The sequence below is a fragment of the Diabrotica virgifera genome, chromosome 6, assembly GCF_917563875.1.
Source record: "Diabrotica virgifera virgifera chromosome 6, PGI_DIABVI_V3a".
Classification (NCBI taxonomy): domain Eukaryota; kingdom Metazoa; phylum Arthropoda; class Insecta; order Coleoptera; family Chrysomelidae; genus Diabrotica; species Diabrotica virgifera.
Window position 1 is genome coordinate 168,562,741 of NC_065448.1, and position 15,906 is coordinate 168,578,646.

At 35.6% G+C, this 15,906-nt stretch overlaps 1 protein-coding gene across 1 annotated transcript in view; it reads left to right on the top strand.

Moving 5' to 3' along the window:
• Positions 1–15,906, top strand: part of LOC114328361 (titin) — a 609,684-nt gene that overhangs the window by 572,546 nt on the left and 21,232 nt on the right. The window contains exons 8-9 of the mRNA XM_028277195.2: positions 1,019–2,415; positions 10,672–10,834. Coding sequence (XP_028132996.1) covers positions 1,019–2,415; positions 10,672–10,834 — 1,560 coding nt within the window. The remainder of the gene's footprint in view (positions 1–1,018; positions 2,416–10,671; positions 10,835–15,906) is intronic.

Here is a 15,906-nt window from a genome sequence, read left to right on the forward strand (position 1 = left end):
TTCAAAAATTCCTGAATTATATCACGTTTTTTCACCCACAGCCTGGGGTATAATGTAAAAAGTGGGTTTTGCCGAGACCGTTAAAAATTGTCAATTTTCAACTTGCACTTTAGACCAAACGGGTCGTCTGAAAAAAAGTAAATAGTGATATTTGTAGATAATTTTAAGTACTTTAATTTCTGTTAACAGACCATTTACTTACAGTTAATAGTTTTGGAGATTCATATTCGGATAGTCATATTCGGATTCAGCAGCCCAAAATCCATATATAATGAAAGAAATCAGAACTACCCCAAAACTTTCCCACTAGGGAGCTGGTAGAGTACAAATTGACTGCTCAGCGTATTTCCTGTAATTCTTCTAATAACTCATCATATCGAAGCCGGGTTTCAAAATCGTCTCAAAACAATCCGTAAATAGAATTTGTACCTTATGTGATAGATGTGCTAACATATTAGCAACTAGTATAGGGCAAGATTCAGTGTTCATATTGGGACTGGGGCCACGAAAAGCAAACTATACAACACATTACTTCTGAATGCCATATTCGATCATATCCAGGATCATGGAATGACTAACTTCCTCAAAGCACATAGCTGGATACATAGTCTTAACATCAATGTTTAATAAATATATTTTCATGCTATTTGTATTATTTTCATATTGTTCTGAAGTTATTTTCTTGTGGCATTTTAATGCAATTTTAATGCAATATTTTACGTGGGAATAAACCACAATTTTACTTTGAAATTAACCACTTCGGAAATCGTAATCAAAATAAAAAAACATTAATAAATTCAACAAATTTGGTTTTTGTTGCTTGGTAAAAAATTCTTCTAATAATTTAATTTTATATGACAAATAAGTCAAATAAACTTAATTTCAAACTAAAATTGTGGCTTATTCCCATCTAAAAATTTTAGGTACAATTTACTGTTTAATAGTATAAATTGTATATTTTCATGTTCATGTTAATTGTGTAAAAAAGAGACATTAAAGGTCTATTTTTATCTTTCAGATGCATACCAGAGTAGCTGTCCGTGTCCAATGCAGTCCTGTCCAAAAAACGTACTTACTGGACCTCTTACTGGTAGTTGTAAGAGGTCTAATATGTCTTCAATTTCCAAGGATTCTATGCCTTTGCCTCCAGTCGCTATAATGCTTCCTCTTGAACCTGCAAGTGCAACGGGTCCTCCTAGTCCTGCTAGAGGTTCAGCGGGAATGCCACCTCCGCCATCACCAGCTGGAGCTACTTACCAAGCGCCTCCAGTTTCGACGAAACAAGAAGCGAATACGCCGACAAATCAAGAAGATTGCAAAACGGAGAAGAAGCGGAGACCGAGGATTGGCAAAGCGATGGTTAGAGACAATATAGCAGCTAGTATGCAGCAAAATACCATGCTGCTAATGTGTAATCCATCTCAGAACTGTGTAAAACGGGAGATTGAAAGCCCGAAGGATTCAGAAATTGAACAAAAAACGGAAATCTCATTCAAGGAAGTACAACCGTGTGAAATAAACTTACTACAGGACCCGTGTCCTATAGAAGATGAACCAGTGAAAGAAGAATCTCAGTCACCAATCTCGTTACCACCAAAGGAAGATACTCCCCCAGAAGAACCAAAGGAAGAACCGCCTAATCCACTTCCTCCAGTTATAAACACAGTGGCAGAAAACGTTAAAGTGAAAAACATGAAACGAAAACTTTCTATGCTCTCCGACAAGGAACCTAGTCCAGAAATCGTCATGCCTCAAAAGAAACGACAGAAAACCGGTTCTTACAAATCATTGATCAAAAGAGACACAAGCGCAGTAAAAATCAACAACGGTAAAATAAAGCTTTTAGGAGAAATGTCAAAGCCTCGTCGAAACAGAGCGAAACTCAAGAAATCGCTTAAGAGAATACACAGTATGGAGAATGAAGCGACAGTGAAACGACGGAAAGGGCCCAAATTGCTTCCAATAAACAATTTCAAATCAAAAGAGGTTAACCCGTCAACTGAAACCAAAGAAAAGAAAACAGTATCGTTAAAAAAAGTCAATTCTAAATGCAGTTCTAAGCCAGCAAGCGAGAAAGTGTCCGCAAGAAGTAATGTAGATATAATTATAGATAATGTGATCAGTGATGCTTGTATAAGGACACAGGAAGAGTGCGTAGGTAAATCGGAAAAGTGTGCGAAATCTCAAACGAACGGTCCGGTGTTAAATAAGAAAAGTACAAATAAAAGTGTGGTGTCTAAAAAACTCAAACTCAATCCTAAAGCGGCAGAAAACGCCAGGCGAAAATCCAAATCTAGTGAAGAAGTAATACCACCTCCTGCGGCTAAGATTGTCAGAAGAGCTTCAACTGTACCGAAATGGTCAAACGGATGGATGTGGGAAGGCGAACCATATGAAGCAAAAGTATTCGTAAATGTAAGTTTTATGTACCATTTTTATATATTAATGTGTTGATATATTCTTCATCATTCCAAGTAGATGTTCTATTCCCGTAAAGGAATTCCAGTTCCTTTATCTTTCCATGTAGTCGCCTTCTCCAATTACATTTTTCCATATAAGTTTTTCGCTTGGATCATACCAATCAATCCCGTTCACAGATTTGCCGTATCTAGGACTCTCCCACGTGGTCTTCTTGTGGGGGAAATTAGATGAATACCAACATCATAATGAAGTAATGGTAAAGTAATTAATCAAATGCATTCGACACATACATGGCAACCATAGTGTCAATAACATGGTTTTGTCTTTCAGTGGGATTCGCCCTAGGGTTGTAATTAGCCGTTAACCTAATCTTACATTTATACTTATCAACCAACTTTGAAAACTCCTTACCGCGTAACTGTGAGCCATTATCACAAATAATAGGCAACGTTTTAGGGACACCAAACATAAGGCAACACTTCCTGCTCTAATTTCTCAACAAACTTACTAGGTATGGAAGACCTCAACGGGAATAAAAGGCAAAATTTACTAAGATAATCTGTCACTACCAAGATATAAGTTGCCATGGCCGGTGAGCTTCCGAATGAGACACCATCTTATCGCAAGGAGGCTTCCGAGATATTTTATGTTGGATACACACTCTACAACGACCAACATACTTAACAATATGTGACCTCATCTTAGGCCAATAATATTTTCAGTAACTCTAGCACGTCTTATATTATATTATACTAAAATGTCCCGAGGTGGCAGGTTCATGACAATTGGACATAACTTCCATTCGACATTTCTTTGGTACTACTAATCTCGATGAATCCGACGCAGGTTCTAATTCAGAGTAGGCAGAAGGTATGTGTTTCCACAAGAAACCAGATGTTACTCTCCATCTACTTAGTTGACGAGGATCTCGTTCTACCTTACCCATCATCGTCATATACCAACTAGCATCTTCCGCTGCTATCTTCCATTTATTCAAATTCTCTACGGGTTCGATAACATTGTCCTGTAAACCTACAACATCGATTACCGGAACCCCGAACAGATCTACTTAATGCGTCTGGAACCACCAAATCTTTAACCTTGCAATGCAATATCTTGAAATCATATTGCCGTAGCCGTACCGACCAGCGAGCCAAACGACCTGTCAAACTTTGTAATTTCTGAAGCCACAATAAACTGTAGTGGTCTGTAATCACTATAAAAGAAACGCCTTCCAAATAAGGTCTTAATTCCCCAATTGTCCACAATACCACTCTCTTTCAGTCTTGAGCTACCACTCTCTTTCAGTCGTGGAATAATTTCGCTTCTGTCTGGTAAGTGAACGACTCAAGTAAACAATCATTCGTTCGCCATCAGGATGAGGTTGAGTGAGGCAATCACCTATTCCAAAACCAGGGGCGCGAACTAAACAATCCTTAATCTTTTTAAACGATTAATCACAAGTATCTGTCCATTGAAATTTAGAATTCTTCCTAAGAAGAGCAGTTATCGGAGCCAAAACGGAAGAAAACGTCTATACCAAGAGAAGGTGCCAATAACCCTACGCACTTCTGATACATTACAAGGAAGAGGAAGATCAAGCATGGCTTCTACTTTGTCAGGATCAACATGTAGACCATTTCTATCAACAACATAACCCAGATACTTCAACTCAGGTCTACAAAACTGACATTTCTCAACACCAATAATAGTGATGCCTGCTTCCCCAAGACGTTTAAACACTTCTTCCAATATTCCTAAATGATCCTCAAATGTTTGAGTTAGTATTACAATATCGCCTAGATACACGAACACATAGGGTTCCAAATCATGACCTAATATGGTATCAATCTTTGCCACGCAGCCGGAGCGTTGTGTAGTCCGAACGGCAGGCGAAGAAACTGAAACAATCCTCTATTTGGGACAGTGAAAGCAGTGTACTGTTTCGAGTCATCAGTCACTTTCACTTGCCGGTAAGCCGACTTTACATCCATACTAGAAATATACTTAGCCTCACGCAATTTGTCAAGGATATCAGATATGAGTGGCAATCGATAACTATCTCTGACAGTCACAGCATTCAGCTTCCTATAATCGACACAAAATCGAAATACACCATATTTCTTTTTAACCAATAATATTGGTGAAGACCAAGGACTCTTTGACGGTTCCACAACTCCAAGTGGCAACATTTCGTCTAACTCGTTATCTATATGTTTTTGTACAACTGGATTTACTCTATAATAACGCTGCTTGATAGGAGCACCAGTTGTTACAATTACATGCTCAGTGGTTTTTGCGCAACCAAGCTCCTTACATAATAAACCTATATTTCTATCAAGAACAGCTTGAAGGCGGGACTTCTCCAAAGGACTCAAAACACTTTGACTACTAACTTGACTCACAGCATTAGCGATTATGGGTTCATTAGTGAATGACCAAATACTATGCCTAAGGTCGGGAACTATACCCATACCACACATCAGGAATAACAAGGGCTTCTATTAAACTAAACCTATAGACGAGGCAACGAAGCATTAAACCTAGGAATTTTGTGCAGTACGATGAATCGTCATTCAGCTTTTTGCATTCGATTCGTGAGAGTATCAGGCAATTTTGTGAACTAAATTTATCTCCGGTAAAAGTGTTTGTGCATGAGAAAAAGCATCTTTAAAGTGCATCTCGAAGAGATGGAAAATAAAAAATTTAGGAAATTTTTAACTTACTCAGGAAATATTGACGGAAATAAGTTCAATTTTTATACTTGGGGATTTTGGAGGTCACTGAACACGAATTTCATGACGGCAATGGTCTTCGAGGTACCTGGTGCCCAGGGTGGAACTCGTCGCCTGGGACTACCGAATAATTCACGAAATGAAGATTGGATCGAAAAATTGAAAAATACGTGTTCAATATTTTTCAAAAATCTATCTAATGACACTAAACACGGCTACCCCACGCCACCACCTGGAGGTGGGGTGGGGGTAACTTTAAAATATTACATAGAAACCCCATTTGTTATTGCAGATTTGGATTGCTTACGTAAAAGTAAGCAACTCTCATTCGAGACATTTTTTAGACTTGTGGATAGATGGCGCTATAATCGGAAAAAACGATTTTCTCGTGATACCATAGGTAAATTATAGAAACGGTCTAATATCTCGAGAAATACACTTCCAAATAAAAAACCAAAAAATACGTATTTTATATTTTTTAAGAACCTGTTGAATAACATAAAACACGACCCTCCCCGGGGTGGGTTGTAACTTTAAAATCTTAAATAGGAGCCCCCATTTTTTTATCGCAGATTTGGATTCCTTACGTAAAAATAAGTAACTTTTATTCGAGACATTTTTTCTAATTATTGATAGATGGCGCTATAATCGGAAAAACACTATTAATAAATATTACTAAATTAAATATTACTCATTTTTCCATGAGGAATCCAAATCTGCAATAAAACATGGGGATTCCCATTTAAGATTTTAAAGTTAACCCCCACCCCACCTCCAGGGGGTGGAGTGGAGAGTCGTGTTTGATGTTATTCGATAGGTTCTTGAAAAATATTAAATACGTATTTTTTGGTCTTTTATTTGGAAGTGTATTTCTCGAGATATTAGACCGTTTCTATAATTTACCTATGGTATCACGATAAATCGTTTTTTTCCGATTATAACGCTATCCACAATTCGAAAAAATTTCTCGAATAAAAGTTGCTCATTTTTACGTAGGCAATCCAAATCTGTAATAACAACAGGGGGTTTCCGTTTAAGATTTTAAAGTTATCCCCACCCCACCTCCAGTGGATGGAGTGGGGGTCGTCTTTAGTGTCATTCGATAGATTTTTGAAAAATAATAAACGCGTATTTTTCAGTTTTTCGATCCAATCTTCATTTCGCGAATTATTCGATCGTCCCGCGAATTATTCGATCATCCCAGGCGACGAGCTCCACCCTGGGCACCAGGTACCTCGGAGACCATCGCCGTCATGAAATTTGTGTTCACTGGCCCCAAATATAAAAATTGAACTCAGTTCCGTCAATATTTCCTGAGTTCTAAATTTTTCATTTTCCTTCTCTTCGAGATGCACTTTGAAAATGCATTTTCTCATGCACAAATTTTTTTGCCGGGATCAATTTAGTTCACAAAATTGTCTTGACACTCTCTCGAATTGAATGCAAAAAGTTGCATGATTCATCTTACTGCACAAATTTCCTAGGTTTTGGGCTTTTTAGTGCTTCGTTGTTTCGTCTACTATCTTTCAACTTGATTGGTAGCTCTATTACCCCAACATAAGTTATTCTACGACTACTATCTACAAGAAGACTTTTTTTTAATTCTTTTTATTTTTTTTTTTAATGGCATGGACTATATGTCAATCAACCAGTCACAACATGACTAATATATCAAGAAGAATAAACATTTAAAGACCGTAAAGTCCATAAAATATCAATAACGAAGAAAAGTTAGTTCAGTACAGAAAGACCTAAATCTCTAATAACAGACAAACATTTACTACCTATAATAGTCCTCGATGCACCTAAATCCGATATTCCTAAAAGAGACTTACCTAAGACTTCCACACTAACATAAGGACGTTCATCACCTACAGCATGCTCTAACACAAAATCTAATAAAATCTTAAAATTATCAACCGGGTGATCCTTTTCGACATGCTGAGCCCGATTACCTGCTCGATTACCATCGAAGCACGTTGCGGGTAGGTTCCCTTCCTATTGCCTGAATAACGAGTTCATAATTACCAGGCCACCGGTTTTTCATTTTCTTTAAAGCTGCTCTTACTTCTGACATTCGATTGAGTAAAATTACTTTTTTTTCTATTGAGTAAAGATCCCTGATTTATGAGATTGCCTTGTGGTCTTTGGTTGGTATAGATGTCTGTATAAAACTCTAGATATTTTCAAAATGTCCTGTTTATCTGTTGTTACCTTTCCGTCTTTGTTTCATAGGTAACTTGTGTAAAATTTCGTTTTTACTTTGTGTGAGTTTTCTTCGCGAAATCAAAATAAAACCAAATTCATGGCAACCACAAACACAAGAGCTGGAAATGTTGACGCAGATCTAATCATCAATGACCAAAACTTCGAAGCGGTCAAAGAGTTTATATATCTAGGGACATCGGTTAACCCCAATAATAACACATCTGTGGAAATACAAAGGCGAATGATAATTTCAAACAGGTGTTATCATGGTCTATCGAAGTACTTATCTAACAAACGTCTGTCTCAAAAAACTCGTATAAGGCTGTATAGAATATTGATAGTCCCCGTTCGCACATATGGATCAGAGGCATGGGACGCTAACTAAAACAGATGAATCCGCTCTATCGATTTTTGAAAGAAAAGTGCTACGCAATATATTCGGAGCAGTCTGTGAGAACGGAATATGGAGGCGTAGATATAACTTTGAACTGCAGAATATCTACAAGCATACGTTTGGTGGAAAAGATATTATCACTGTAAGCGAAACCGCCTGCAGTGGGCAGGACATGTAGCCCGGGCCCCTGAATCGAACACGATAAAAGAGATTCTAACAGCTCAACCCGTGGGAATGAGAAGACGGGGTAGACCAAAGTTGAGGTAAAAGAACAGAAAAAAATGGTGTAGAAAGCTTGAGAAGGTCGAGGCCCTCTAAGGGCTGTATCACCAAGATGATGATGATGAGTTTTCTTCGCATTATATTTAAACCTTTATTCTCTACTACTATTTGATTTGAGTAATTATATTAGTTACATTTTTAGATCTTTTCTAATATCTTCTGAAATTATTTAATTTAGTGTTGTACATTCTTCTTTGTTTACCTTTTCTTTCTTGCTTAGGTTTCGTCGTATTTCCATTAAAACTTTTGTATCTTTGCTAATCTTTTCGCTTTTCGTGTCACTTGTCTTGCACAATTTGAGTCGTGCATTGTTAACCGAGTCTGTTATTAATTGATTGTTATTGTGATCGCGTGTATAGTTTGGCATTATTACGCTGTAGGTGTAGAGTTCGGGCTATTAGTCCAGGAACCGAAGCATTTCACCTCGCAATATTTACAAAATGGATCGACTTGCATGAAAATTTGAGAATATGTAGTGGATAGTCCAAGGATTAAAATCTATATGATGCCATAAGGCGCTTTTACCATGGGGGCGGTTGCCACCCCATCTTAGGGGTGGAAATTTTTTATTATATTTTGACTGCAAAAGTTGATAAAAACATTCATTCTAAGCAAAAAATGTTCTATACATTTTTTTGATAAAATTAATATTTTTCGATTTATTCGCTATCGAAAGTGTTAGTTTTATATAGAAAAAATCAATGTTTTTCGACATTATACTCATTTACCATTCACTCAATTTTTGCCGTAAAAAAATTTTTTTCAAACCAAGTTCTTGGGAATTAATAATCTACAATTTTATATTAAAACATTTTTTCGTATATCTGATGCTAATCTTTCTATTCTGAAGAAAATAGCATTTTTTACCAAACTACAAAAAGTCGTTATTCGCTTTTAACTCCAGTTTCTTAAAAACTAATCATTCTAAGCCAGTCAAACTTCTAGAGTCTATTAATAATACATAAATAAAGAAAAATCAATAAGGCCAAGGACTAAAAGCAAAGTTTACTTAGATTATTATGCTTCCAATTGGATTTCTTTTTTTTTTTTTCAAAAAATATATTGATTTTTTAACCGCAACCTTTTTAATTTTTATCTTAGAAAGTTTGGTAAAAAATAATTTTGTAGGTTTTTATAAGATCTATAAGACTATTAATATTAAAGCATTTTAAAGTCCTCAGTCGCAAAAAGAGATGACTTTGAAAAGGTTGGTAAAGGTGATTTTTGCATGTTATTACAAGTTTTAATTGTCAATAGCTCACTAAATTTTTACCGTAGAAAAAATTTTTGCAAACCAAGTTCTTGGGAATTAAATAAGCTATAATTTCATATTAAAATATTTTTTCGTATCTCTGATGATAATCTGTCTATTCTGAAGAAAAAGGAATTTTTTACCAAACTTATAAAATTCGATATTTGCTTTTGACTCCATTTTTTTTAAACTAATCATTCTAAACCAGTTAAACTTCTAGAACCTATTAATAATAAATAAGTAAAGAAGACGAAATAAGGTCAATGACTAATTTTAATCAGGGTGGTGATTAGGGGTTTGCTTTCAATCACTTTTTCGCTGAAAAATATAGGGTCTAACATTCTTTTCATTATAAGCCACTTAATTTTTGAGCTAAAGACTTTTTTTTATTTCAGGAGATAAATATTTTTAAATACTTCAAATTCGTTTAAATTAGCTATCATCAAAAAATGCATAGTTTTCCCGTCTTTTGACTTTGAAACTACAATCTTTAGCATTTGACGAAGAAGAGCTAACATATAATAAAGTATAACTCGATTACTATTGGTCTTAAATAAAATTTAAAAAAACGTTTTTGTTGATTTTTTCAGAAGTTACATTTTTGTTAAGTAAGGTTGTTTTGATAAAACGAAAACTTTTTGAGTTATTTGCAGAAAACTGATTAAAAACATTAATTTTTTTAATATAAAACTAACACTTTCGATAGCGAATAAATCGAAAACTATTAATTTTATCAAAAAAATGTATAGAACATTTTTTGCTTAAAATGAATTTTTACCAACTTTTACGGTCAAAATATAATAAAAAATTTTCACCCCCGATATGGGGTGGCAACCACCCCCATGATAAAAGCGCCTTTCGGCCTCATATAGATTTTGTTCCTTGGACTATTCACTACTTATTCTCAAATTTTCAAGCAAATCGATCCATTCTGTAAAAATTGCGAGGTTTTGTCCTATTTTAAGCTTCATTACTTGGACTATATAATGTATGCTTCTGATTGATATGGATTCTAAACTATGCATTTGCAACTGATTACCATCTTTGCTTTTTCTGTTTGTAGGTTCATCGTTACTCTAGCTCTTACGGGTCTGTGATCGCTTCCTACTGATAGATTATTGAGTAACATCTTGAACTATTTATCTTTTGTCTATTATTATAATATAATCGCATCTACTTACCATAGGCGTAACCAGGGGGGGTTTTGGGAGTTATACCCCCCCATGGGGATGTACTTTGAGCTCTATACACTTAACCCCCCCCCCTTAGGATCATCCTGGTTACGCCCATGCTACTTACTATGATTATATTCCAAATAAAACATGAAAGTGCCAAATTTTCAATTCACACTGCAATCTAAGTAAACTTTTATGTTTCAGAGCGACGAATTGACTGTCTACAGAACGTGCTATCCAGCAATGAGGCACAGAGGAGGTGATAAAATCGTTCCTAGGGACTGCGTTCTTCTTAAAGCAGGACCACGTAAAAATGATCTACCGTTTGTAGCCAAAATTGCTTCTTTATGGGAGAATCCAGAAGACGGTAAGTAGTATTTTTTATATACAATATTTTCATATAAAATTCTTAAATAATAAATACAATAATAAACAGCTACACTGGTAGATTTTCGTAATCTATCACCAATATAGGTTTCTATGGTTTCCCCTTCTCACTGTCATATTTTGTATCTCAGTCTTCGATTGATAACTGACTTCTTAACTTCCCCGTTTAGTACGTGGCGATTTATCTGATTATTTACGGTTTTTATCAAAAGATGATCTTGTAGAAGTCATTCTTTATTGAAAATACCAAACCTATTTTGATCAATAGAGGTAAAAAACAGTAGCCCTCACACGACTCAATAATATTGGTCAATAAAGTGTCAGCTTCAATTGTGCAGTCAAGGAGACTGGATCTAGAGTTTCTAATCGTATCTGCTTTGGTTCTCAAGAAGAGGAAAAAAAAGGAGGCAAAGAACAGTGGATAAAAAACTGGTTAAATAGACGTTCGAGTCATGGATATGGGGAATTGTTCCGAGGACACAGTTAGCCAGATGACTACAATAATTTTTTAAGAATGTAGATATAGTATGAGTAGACTGCATACTATAGTAGCACCAGTTATTATTATTCGCTGTGTGCAAGTACTTGGAGGGGATACGAGAAATGATCGTGCACGAATAGCGGAGAAATCTAGCAACTTTCTTATGCCGGATTTATACTCAGCTATTGCCACTGCTGCTGTCGCTGACGGAAATATTGCCCGAAATACGATATCGACGCGAGTGAGGTGTTCACATCAGTTCCTCGCCAATGTCCTCACAACTCATTACGGAACGGCTCACAAGAATGGAATGTGACGACAGCATCTTTTTGCTCCCTTATTCACTTGCCGCTTTGCCGGCGGCAAGTGAGAGAGAGAGAGTAGTTAAATGTGAATACCCACTCGTGCTCGCGCTGCCAGTCCTTTGACTTCCATCTCGAAAACCGACTTTTGAGGGAGCGCCGTGCAATGGCAGTAGCATGAGGAGCAGCAGCGCGAGTGAGCTATTTACACATTCACGCTGCCCACTTCCCTGCCCAATTCCCTGTCCAACAGGACTGAGTAGTATAAATGCGGTATTGATTTCATAAATAATTCATATTGTCAATTGAAATTGTCATATTGACATATTTCATAATTACTGTCATTGAAGAAAATGGGATTTCTCAGATGATGTGGTATAAATTGTAAAAATACAACAAAAAATTGCCAATTTCCTTCTATTCGTGTCCAACTTCTAAGCATAAATTAATATAAAGAGAAAATGGATTGCCATCATAATAAAGCAGAAGTAAGTAACATAACATAACTATTCATTCTTGCGCACAATTTTATAATCTATTTGAAGTAAACATTAAATAAAAGTTCACTTTTAAGTGTAAATTTCAGTTTCATTATACAATAACCCTTCACTTAAAGTTTACTTTAACTTAACACTTTAACCTCAAAATCAATCAAGTGAATTTAATTAGGTAAATGTATTTTACTTGTAATACTGCATTTTAATAATTAATAGTTTTATTTACTGCATACAACGTTTACCTTTTAATAACATAACCTCAATCTTACTTTTTCTTCTTATTCTTTTTTTGGGCTATGGTCTTGACAATTACCCAGTAACCAGGACTAATATAATTGGCCAATATAATTAAAAGTGCTAAAAATGTTGCTGATTTATGACACTAGGGTCGCTTTTCCGAACTTGCACAGTCCCAATAGGGCTTTTCATCGATTGTCATTTGTTTCGAGGATCTGTCATATGTTGTATAATCTGTGTATAATAACAGAAATGACTGTGGATGAAAAGCCCTATTATGCAACTTAGTATTACCATTTTACACTAACTAAATAAATTTAAAATTTAGAACAACTGACGTTTTATTGCTGAATATGGTGTATGTATACCCCTCACAAGGTGTCAATAATATTCACGGCGGCGCATCAATAGGGCTTTTCATTCACAGTCATTTGTTTCGAGCTTCTGTCATATGTCGTATAATCCGTGTATTATAATATTGTACACAGATTATACAACATATGACAGGAGCTCGAAACAAATGACAATCGATGAAAAGCCCTATATATTGATGGGACTTCAATAAAAATCAAACGGATTTTATTTTCTTCAATATTATGGCCATCAATATTATTGTTTCAATGTACTCCTGTCGCCAAGGGGGTACAACGGCCTCCTTAATTCAGAAGGACTTACCTAAGTTTTTTTTATATATTTTGACCCGCAGAATACGAATTTTTTGGGTAACAGTTGATCCGGATGTCGATAAGATTATTATAGACAAAGAACTTGAGGAATTACATAACAGCGATTTCTCGCAAAACAAAACATATTTTGTATTTTTTGGGTCATTTTAAGCAAAAAATATTCCTACAAGTTTTTTCGTAGAATGCATAGTTTTCGAGATAACCGCGGTTGAACTTTCAAAAAATCGAAAAATTGCAATTTTTGAACCCGAATAACTTTTGATTAAAAAATAAAGTAGCAATTCTGCTTACCGCATTTGAAAGTTTAAGCCAAATTATATCGGTTTTGATTATTTGCATTGCTAAAAATTAATTTTTTTATTGTTAAAAAAAGCTATAGATAAACACATAGTGTTTCCCGTGCCTAATACATGCGTTTTAACGCATGCTACGTAGAAATTGCCTCGCTTGCACTTATAGCTACTCTACCTACTCGTTCGATTTTAAATGAGAAATCATTGCAAACATCACTCACGCACTAGGTGTTTATAGCTTTGTTTAACAATAATATAATAAATTTTTAGCAATGCAAATAATCAAAACCGATATAATTTGACTTAAACTTTCAAATGCGGTAAGCAGAATTGCTACTTTATGTGTTAATCAAAAGTTATTCGGGTTCAAAAATTGCAATTTTTCGATTTTTTGAAAGTTCAACCGCGGTTATCTCGAAAACTATGCATTCTACGAAAAAACTTGTAGGAATATTTTTTGCTTAAAATGACCCAAAAAATACAAAAAGATGTTTTGTTTTGCGAGAAATCGCTGTTATGTAATTCCTCAAGTTCTTTGTCTATAACAATCTTATCGACATCAGGATCAACTGTTACCCAAAAAATTCGTATTCTGCGGGTCAAAATATATAAAAAAAACTTGGGTGAGTCCATCTGAATTAAGGAAGCCGTTGTACCCCCCCTGGCGACAGGACTACACGTTCAATATATTGACGAATATAGATATTGCTTCAATAATATTGCTTCAATAATATTGACACGCAATTGTAAAGTTCACTTTAGATACACCACAAGAAAATTTCGGAACCTTTCCAAAATTTGTAGTTTTCTTTTGTGAAGAGCGTTCATAGACACCCATAGAAGTAACTTTGTTAAAAATATAAGTTTAAACAAAACACATTTATAATGTCAAACCATAAATGCCACGTCATTCAACATGGTGATTAGGTTAGTATAGTCTTTTTACTACAAAACCAAGATTACGTAGGTCAAAATTTCTGACGTCAGAGCATTGCCAAATTATTAGAATGTGACTTTTCATCATGGCCATATTCATGTCATTAAGTAATTGTCAGATATTGTCTTTGTTTTTGTTTACTGTACAAATAATATCTCTAATTCTTTATTCTAATTAATGATGTCAATCGGTTTTCATATCTTGCAGAAATATATTAATAATACTCCGAAATATTTGTAATCTTAATTAACGTAAATAAACATCAACTTTAAAATTGACATTTCTCTTGACCGATCTTGCAAAAATGTCAACAGGTATTATAATAAGAAAAACGTAATCGCGATTACATTGAGAATTTTAGAATTATATTAATTGAATACCCAAAAATATTTTTTATTAGTAATAATATACTGTAACGTGATTAGTGTAATTACTTATAATTACAATAAAACTAGCGGTTCGTATTTATATACGACTTTATTTATATAAGTTACAGACGAATTTATCTTATACACTAAACTTATTTACAAAATATGCCCGTATTTATACCCAGTTGTTATTCTGGAACAATCGACTCCCATCTCGAGCTATCGGCTTGTTCCGCCTACGTGACGTACCTTCCAGAATTCTCCGGCGAGGCCTAGCACATCCGATTACGTCATTCTCGAGGTGTTTACTGTTATACGGGGATCGGCCAAGATTTCTCTTCCGCTACACTGCTCCCCTCTTAAGATCTGAGCGTCTCGTTCAGCAACTCTAAATGAAGGCCCAGGATGGCGGAATCTACACGACTCTCCAGCTCTGCATACACCCTTCAAGAAGAAATAACAGTCTACTGTCTTTGAAGGGTGCGACATCTTCGGGTTCATGCAACACACAGTGATTTGTACACCAGTTCCTCTGAAGACCACTTCAAGCATGCTTCTCACAATCTTCCAATCCAGATTTTCTACTGCATGGCCTATTTTTGGTAAAGCCAAATTTTTGATGTCATAATTACACACGATTTTCTTCAAATTAGTTAGAGCACGCCATATGTTCTCGTAGCTTGGCGTGTCCGTATAAGACTTTCTGGTCACCATATACAGCAAAGATCGAGGACCATCTTCCAATCGCAGTACTCTTCCAATTTTAGGCTGCTGATTTCTTAACTCGTCCAGGCGGCCGAACTTTCTATTGAATACGGACGATATTCCTTTAGTCATCTCGAGGTCTTGGGCAACACAGTGGGCCAGAGAGACGTTTTCTGGAACACCAAACAGATCTTGCTGAACTTCTGTGGTCACGCCGAATCTAGCACTCTTTCTCGCTGCGTAATTTGACATAAATTGATTAAAACTTGGCTGTGCGACATCTTTCATCTCCTGTTGGAGGACTCGTGCTTCTTCTGTTTCATTTGAGCCAGCATATGGTGCAAGACGATTTATGTGAATAACTTTTGGTTTACCGTTTGGCAACTTCTTAATTCTATATATTACGTCATTTATTTTCTTCTTAACTTCATACGGACCTTCCCATTGTCTTTGCAGTTTAGGACACAAGCCTCGACGACGTTGCGGATTATAAAGCCAGACAAGATCACCTACTTCGAAGCTTTCATTCTTGCATCGAGAATCATA